An 8,277-nucleotide genomic window follows, 5' to 3' on the forward strand; every position below is an offset into this window, starting at 1 on the left:
CCCGCGGCCGAGCCCAGGCGCTGACCGCCGTCCAGCCGGGCTTTCAGCTCTCCGTGTAAATGTTTACACCGGGCTGGCCGCCAGGCCCCACGAGGGCCGACACCAGGCAGCCGGGCGGGGAAATGTAAACGCGGGCTGGAGGCCACTCAATGGCGGGGAGCTTCTCGGATAGGGTGGAGGTGTAGAGGTGCGCCTGGGTTATTAAACATCTACTGCGAGAATGACGCGACTAGGCAGCCACAACACTGAGTAATCGGTGCCCTAATGGGGGACGCTTAGGGCATTGTGGGGGCCCAGAGAGTGCCCCTGCGCCGGCCTGGGGCTGGGGGGTTGGAGCAGTCAGGGAAGGCTTCCTGAGGGAGCCGCCGTCCAAGCTAAGACTGAAAATTTAATGGGAGTGGGAAGCAGTGGAGAAGAGAATGTTCTGGATGGAAGAACCCGCTTGTGCAAAGGCCTGGAGGTGGGTCGAGGGCAGCTGTAGTCCTTTGCTGCCCGCTTCTGGGCATTAGTTTGTCTGGAGGGGAAACCGAGGCTCAGAGAAGGTCAGGAAGTCACTCCCAGGACATCAACATGTCTCAACCCCAGGGCTCCGGCCTCCCGGACTGTATTCGAAGCACCACCTCTCCTCGCCGCCATGGTCCCACAGTGCCCCCTGCTGGGGATGTCCTCACCTCCGTCCCCAAATTCACTGGGCTCCAGCCACCCCAGCCTCCCGGCTGGATTGGCCATCTGGGGTCACCGCCCAGGACCTTTGCACTGGCTGTTTCCCCTGCCTAAGCCTAAGGTGCCGTTCTCTTCTGCCTGGCCAACTCCTGCCTTTGTTCAGGTCTCAACTTTCCTCAATCCTCAGGAAAGCACTCTGGGACCCCCAGATGGGGGTGGTTCCCAGGTTACCCCTGGCACAGTGCCCACCCCGTCCTTGGCAGCGTTCTTCACAACCTTGTTCAGTGGTTCCTTGAATGAATCACTTCTATGTTATGATTGATCATTAAGCAGGAGTGGTTCAAAATCAGGGCCCCACTGTATCTCCGGTGCCTGGTCCAGCACCCCGTGCCCGTTCATTTGTTGCCTGACAGACAGACGGAGGCCGTGTGGCTGACCATCCCGTGCACGCAGGCTGAGGATGCAGCGCTGGAAGGCGGTGGCCTTGGCCTCGGTGCTCTGCAGCTCCGTGCTCTCCATCTGGATGTGTTGGGAAGGCCTGCTCCTCAGCCACCGCCTCGGACCCGCGCTTGCCCCGCTGCGCCGGCCGCCTCGCACCCTGGACGCTCGAATCGCCCGCCTGGCCCAGTGTAAGCCCTCCCCCCTGTCTTGGGTCAGATACCCACAACGTCGCAGCGGCCACAATGGTGGAATTTCACGCAGTGGAGCAGGGCCACAGAGGCTTATTTTAGATGGAGTGGAGGGAGGGCGCAAATCCCCACAACGGCCTGGCAGGGGCGTCGGAGGGGATGGCCGCTGGGAACTGGGGTCTCTCGGCTCAGCTGTCACAAGGAATTAGGCTCTAGCCCTGAGGGGCCAGGGGACCAGATGGAGATTAGACCTGGGCATTCGGCCTGGGCGGCCACTGCAGCGCAGCGCGGGGGTGGAGGGAGAGGGAGGCCGAACCCGAGGCCCTAGTGACCTCCCAGGGTGGACAGGGACCAAGGGGAGGGGGAGACAGAGAGACCCCTAGAAATAGGAAGAGTCCTAGAAATGGGGAGAGACACAGAAACAGAGAGGCACAGAAAGAGAGAAGGATGGGAGAGAACGACGTGGGAAGAAGCTGGGAGGTATAAAAATGGAAACGCCCACCCCGGCGGGCGTGGCTGCCACGGCCCAGCTACCCACTCGCCCCTGGCGCCTGCGCTCTGCAGATTCTGTGGGGCCATGGCGGTGCGTGGGCCTCGACTTCTTGCGCGCTCATCCACATGTGCACCCGCGCGGGCGGGGCGCGGGCGTGGCCCCCAGTGGGTAGGGGTTGCGTGCACGTCCGCACCCGCCCTGCCGGCCTACACAATCCTTCTTTCTTGTCCTCACAATGGACAAGGGTGGCCTCAGGCGCAGGCTCCACTTCCGCCCCTGCCGCTCCCCCCTACAGGCGGCAAAGTCCTTCCCAGGACACTGAGTCCCAGAGACCCGGGGGGTGCCCCCCAAAGCTAGTGCCCCAGGCCCGGGGGGCAAAACACCCGTGGTGGAATTTCAGGCACCGGGGAGGATCTCAGCCCATGGTTGGGTCCTGCCTGCCTGGCATCCTGTCCCGGGAACCAGCCCTACTGGGGGAAGGGAGTGGCTCCCGATCCCCTGAAGTCCCAATGTTCTAGGCCCTGGGACTAATGCGCTGATGGTGGAATTTCAGGCTTGGGCCAGGGGGGTGTGGACCTCATCTCTTTGTGTTCCAGACCCTGTGCACGTGGCCAGGCCTGCTGGAGGAAGGCAGGGACAGATAATATACTAGAAGATTATACATTGTTTACTTGAAATTCACATTTAGCTGGGCATCTGGCATCTGGATCTTAACCAGCAAGCCCTTGAATTAACTCTCTAGATACACACCTTTGGGGTGGGCACACTAAATGGTGGAATTTTAGGCATCAGAAGTGAGCCAGGTTCAACCTAACCCCAGAGCAGGCAGTGCCGGCCACCCTGCTCCTGTCCCTGGGCATCAAGAACTCAAAAGATGCTGCTCGGTGCCCCCCCACCCCCACCCCTTTCCACCCTCCCAGTCCCAGTCAAAGTGGGGACTCTGCAAGTCTCACCGAGCAAATAAGGAAACTGGGGCACAGAACAGGGCCATCACCTGCCTGAAACTACAAGGCTGACAGTGGCAGAGCAAGGCTCCGAACCTGGGCTTGTCAGCTTTCTGAGACCCCCTGTGGGAACAGACACACGCCCAGGGTGACAGACAGCCCTTCCCCCTCGGACCTCCCAGGAAGCTATTTCTCTTGACAGCCAGGTGCACCAGCCTTGGGGGCAGGTGCGGGCTGAACTCAGGATTTCCTCTCCCAACTGCAAGTGTGACTGCCACCTGCTCAGGGGCTGGCAGCCCCCTGCCTGCAGACCCACCGTCAACACTGCCTGCCACTGCAACGTCTGCACTTATCTCCTGGGGCTGAGGAGTACTGCGGCAGGGGCAGCCACTTGGGAAATAAATGTAGACTGTGGGGTCCTGGGGATCTATGGCTCCAGGCACGAGCAGCTGTGGGAGAAGAGGGCTGGACTTGGGCCAAACCTGGGCACACGATGGAAGCAAAACTGCTGTTTGGGCTTCTCTCTCTCTGCCACTTGCACCTGCCTCAGGCACATCTTTTCCCCTTTGGATGCCCAGTTTCCTCACCTGTAACATGGGGGTGGCCCAGCATAGGGGTGGGGGCAGCTGGGGCTGAGTAGAAACAGGGATTTGGATCACCACACCCCCTGCTGAGCCCTCCCTTTTCTTCAATGAGGTGAGAGCAGCTCAGTGAAAAGGGGCAAAATCCCATGCTGCTCTGCATAGGGGTGGGGTCCACAGAGAGTGCTGGGGGCAGGGGGTGTCCAGAGGAAGACAGACACTCGAGTCTGCTCAGCTCAAGGTGGGGCAGGCTGGAATGTGGTACAGTATGTGCCAGGTTCTGAGCAGTCCATCGTAGGTGCAGGGTCCAGAGAAGGGTGTCAGTAGCCCTGGGGACCCAGCGTGCGGGTGTGGATATGCACCCCCCGACACCGCCCAGAGAGGGTGCATAAGCGGGAATCCTGGAGCAAGATAAATGGTCGGGAGAGGGTGCACTAGCACCTCTGAGTCTCCACAAGGGTCCTTTTTCTCAGGGAACAGCGAGGGTAGGGGGCTCCTTGCCACCCACCCACCCACTGACCCTCACCCCATTCTCTCCATCCCCTCGCAGACCGTGCACTGCTGCAGGGCGCCCCGGACGCGGTGGAGCTTCGCGAACTGACGCCCTGGGCCGGGAGGTCCCCGGGTCCGCGCCGTCGGGCAGGGCCCCGGCGGCGGCGCGCGCGTGCGCGGTCGGGGACCCGGCCGTGCGGGCTGCGCGAGCTCGAGGTGCGCGTGAGCGAGCTGGGCCTGGGCTACGCGTCGGACGAGACGGTGCTGTTCCGCTACTGCGCAGGCGCGTGCGAGGCGGCCGCGCGCGTCTACGACCTGGGACTGCGGCGCCTGCGCCAGCGGCGGCGAGTGCGGCGAGAGCGGGTGCGAGCGCAGCCCTGCTGCCGCCCGACGGCCTACGAGGACGAGGTGTCCTTCCTGGACACGCACAGTCGCTACCACACGGTCCACGAGCTGTCGGCGCGCGAGTGCGCCTGCGTGTGACCCTACCTCACCGAGCCTGGCGAGACGGCGGCCACGCCCCCCGCCCCTACGGCACCCACCGTCCCGCCTGGCAAGCCCCGCGACAGACTGCCCATGCACAGAAAATGCCGTCGAGAGCTCAGGACTCTCGCGATAACTGTACCAAGATAAAGTGTGGAAAATCGAGCCCCGGTTGTGATTACGCGCTCGGGGGGTGCCCACATCTCGGAGGGGCATGAGGGCGTACGGGGAGGAGGCGCCATCTCCATTGGGAAGAGGGGGACTGGTGCGGGTACCACCTGCAGGATGGTGGAAGGATTCCATTTGCTTAGGGGTAAGAGGAAAGTAGATGCAAAGAGGGTCTTGTTTCCGGGGTACAAAAAGGAAAGTGGGGTGAATGGGGGGATGTCGGCAGGGACCTTCTCTCCCACTTCTCTGCAGGTCCCCGTGCCCCTTCCCTCCCCGCCTCCCTGCAAGGTGTCCTTCTGGGGAGGGAAGGTGTAAATACAGTGTAGATGAGAAGACTGAGGTCCCCGTGAACCAGGTCTCCCTCACCCAACAGGTCTCCTCGGGCCTGGGCAGCTCTCACCAGGGTGAACTCGGAGCCACTATCTCCTTTCACTAGCTAAAAATATAGCTCGCTGCCCATCTCCCTGCGGGGATAGGTCTGGGGCGGGCGCCAACCCCATCCAGCCCGAAACCGGCGCCTGCTGCGGCAGAGCCGGGTCCTCAGGGACCTAGGTCCTGGGGCCATAAAAGCTCTGGCCGGAGCCCGAGGGAGAATTTACGACAAGCCCCTGTGGAGGATGGAAAAAGTACGGTGCGGTGCTTAGATTTGCCCGTGGTGTCACCTTGATGCTTGGCAAGCCCAGGGCTGCACCGGGGAATTGGGTTCCCAGCTGGCGGGGAGGGGTCGGCAGGTTGCACGGGCTGAGGAGGGGCGGGGAAGAGAGTGGGTGCTCCCAGCACGGAGCTGGCACCCGGGAGACCAGATGACGTGGACCCCTCCCCTTCTTCCCCTCAGACTGGGGGGGGGGGGTCTCGAAGGCGCAACTCCCCCTTCCCATACAGCTTTCCCTAGGGCACAGTCGTCTCTCCTCTTCCCTGCCTCCACCCCAGACCGGGGCTCTCAGAGAACAGACCCTTCCCTCCTTTACTGCTGTGTCTCCTACACTGGCCCTCTGCCCCCTTTTCCCACACATCTGCGCTCTGGCCTTCCCAGACCCAACCCCCATCCTGAAGCTGGAGGACTCAAATCAGAAGCTGCCCCCAGGGAGTCTCACCCAGCCAGGCAGGAACACCCCCAGCTCCCTGCTCCCCAGCACCCGCCACGCCCCCAGGCTGCAGTTGGAGACACTGGAGTCAGCTAACAGGCAGGACTTCCAGGGAGCTCCGAGAGCAGGGCTTGGAGGCCAGGTCCCAAACCGTGGGTGGCCTGCTTGGAAGGCAATTTCAGAACAGGCTGACTGGCTGGGGCCCCCACCCATCCCCGCAATCTTCTGACTCTGAGGTTTGGGGTGGCGGATTCCTACACTGTTTGGGCTGACTCAGCCCAGCCATGCCGAGAAGCCAGAGTTCCCAGACGCTGGGGAAGCTGAGCCTCAGTTTCATCATCCTAGAAGGCCCTGAGCCTCAGAGAGGGAAGTTGCTCAGCCCAGGACACACAGCAGGAAAATTGGCCTTGGAGCCCGGGTCTGTGGTCCCTGAAGCTTGGCTGCCTTGGTGTGAGTGTGAGTGTGTGTGTGTGCGCGCGCGTGCGCAGCCTCCTGGGACTTCAGCCTTCCCATCTCCCACCCAGATCCAACCACAGGGCACTGGCCCAGCCCACCAGAGAATTGGAACGTAAACAGAGCTGCCCCCGCAGACCCCAAGGCTGGGGTTCTCAGCAGTGCGCGCCACACACACACACACACACACACACACACACACTCACACACTCACACAGGGCACAGAGACTGCCACCCACACAGGGCTTAGGATCACACGCAGACCCACGGTCCACATGCTTACATGCTCAGTGGTCAGGCACACTCAGAGAGGGGCGTCCTCAAGGTCACCTGCAAGAACACAGGGGCCGCCTGTTCAGTCACACACGGCCACGCCCACCCACACTCCAAGCCCCACGTGGTCGTCCCCGCTCTCACAGTCACATGCACCGCGTCACACCCTCTCCCCTTGCCCTCCTTTGGGGGCAGTTCCTGCCCCTCCTCTATCCTTGCGCTAGGTGTAGAACGTCCCCTTGTCCCAGCCCTGCCCCACATGGACCCCCAGACAGCCCCGCCCCCAGTCCCACCCCCTCTGCGCCCCAGTCTCCCGGGCACTGTAGGCTATTGAGCAGCATTTCTGGCCCCCTCCCACTCGATGCTATCAGCCCACCCCCAGGTTGTGACAACCACAGATGTCCCCAGACACTCCAATTGTCCCCTGGGAGCAGAATCGTCCTGGAGTGAGAACCACTGATCTGGAGTAAGGGAGGACACACCAGTGTCCTCAGAGCGTTCCCATCTCGAAAATGGTGTCAGTATTGCCAACCTGCATACCCCCGAGGCGGTTCATTGACAAAGCAGCAGTACCCACAAGCCAATCCACCAGAGCCATCACCAGTGGGCGGGGCACCAAGCAGCAGTACCCACAAGCCAATCCACCAGGGCCATCACCAGTGGGCGGGGCACCAAGCAGCAGTACCCACAAGCCAATCCACCAGGGCCATCACCAGTGGGCGGGGCACCAAGCAGCAGTACCCACAAGCCAATCCACCAGGGCCATCACCAGTGGGCGGGGCACCAAGCAGCAGTACCCACAAGCCAATCCACCAGAGCCATCACCAGTGGGCGGGGCACCAAGCAGCAGTACCCACAAGCCAATCCACCAGGGCCATCACCAGTGGGCGGGGCACAAAGCAGCAGTACCCACAAGCCAATCCACCAGGGCCATCACCAGTGGGCGGGGCACCAAGCAGCAGTACCCACAAGCCAATCCACCAGGGCCATCACCAGTGGGCGGGGCACCAAGCAGCAGTACCCACAAGCCAATCCACCAGGGCCATCACCAGTGGGCGGGGCACCAAGCAGCAGTACCCACAAGCCAATCCACCAGGGCCATCACCAGTGGGCGGGGCACCAAGCAGCAGTACCCACAAGCCAATCCACCAGGGCCATCACCAGTGGGCGGGGCACCAAGCAGCAGTACCCACAAGCCAATCCACCAGGGCCATCACCAGTGGGCGGGGCACCAAGCAGCAGTACCCACAAGCCAATCCACCAGAGCCATCACCAGTGGGCGGGGCACCAAGCAGCAGTACCCACAAGCCAATCCACCAGGGCCATCACCAGTGGGCGGGGCACCAAGCAGCAGTACCCACAAGCCAATCCACCAGGGCCATCACCAGTGGGCGGGGCACCAAGCAGCAGTACCCACAAGCCAATCCACCAGGGCCATCACCAGTGGGCGGGGCACCAAGCAGCAGTACCCACAAGCCAATCCACCAGGGCCATCACCAGTGGGCGGGGCACCAAGCAGCAGTACCCACAAGCCAATCCACCAGGGCCATCACCAGTGGGCGGGGCACCAAGCAGCAGTACCCACAAGCCAATCCACCAGGGCCATCACCAGTGGGCGGGGCACCAAGCAGCAGTACCCACAAGCCAATCCACCAGGGCCATCACCAGTGGGCGGGGCACCAAGCAGCAGTACCCACAAGCCAATCCACCAGGGCCATCACCAGTGGGCGGGGCACCAAGCAGCAGTACCCACAAGCCAATCCACCAGGGCCATCACCAGTGGGCGGGGCACCAAGCAGCAGTACCCACAAGCCAATCCACCAGAGCCATCACCAGTGGGCGGGGCACCAAGCAGCAGTACCCACAAGCCAATCCACCAGGGCCATCACCAGTGGGCGGGGCACCAAGCAGCAGTACCCACAAGCCAATCCACCAGGGCCATCACCAGTGGGCGGGGCACCAAGCAGCAGTACCCACAAGCCAATCCACCAGGGCCATCACCAGTGGGCGGGG

General features: G+C 62.5%; 1 protein-coding gene across 1 annotated transcript; it reads left to right on the forward strand.

Annotated features, from left to right (window-relative positions):
- The first annotated feature begins 1,092 nt into the window (after positions 1-1,092).
- NRTN (neurturin) lies at positions 1,093-4,450 on the forward strand. Its single transcript, XM_032628519.1, has 2 exons — positions 1,093-1,292; positions 3,861-4,450. Exons 1-2 carry the CDS (start codon positions 1,124-1,126, stop codon positions 4,283-4,285), a joined length of 594 nt encoding a protein of 197 aa, XP_032484410.1. The 5' UTR covers positions 1,093-1,123; the 3' UTR covers positions 4,286-4,450.
- Positions 4,451-8,277: the final 3,827 nt, after the last annotated feature.

This window comes from Phocoena sinus, chromosome 3 (assembly GCF_008692025.1).
Source record: "Phocoena sinus isolate mPhoSin1 chromosome 3, mPhoSin1.pri, whole genome shotgun sequence".
Lineage (NCBI taxonomy): Eukaryota > Metazoa > Chordata > Mammalia > Artiodactyla > Phocoenidae > Phocoena > Phocoena sinus.

Coding starts and splice junctions, on each gene's coding strand:
- NRTN (XM_032628519.1), top strand. CDS start 1,124: ATGCAGCGCTGGAAGGCGGTGGCCTTGGCCTCGGTGCTCTGCAGCTCC. Junction 1,293..3,860: donor AATCGCCCGCCTGGCCCAGT/GTAAGCCCTCCC, acceptor ATCCCCTCGCAG/ACCGTGCACTGCTGCAGGGC.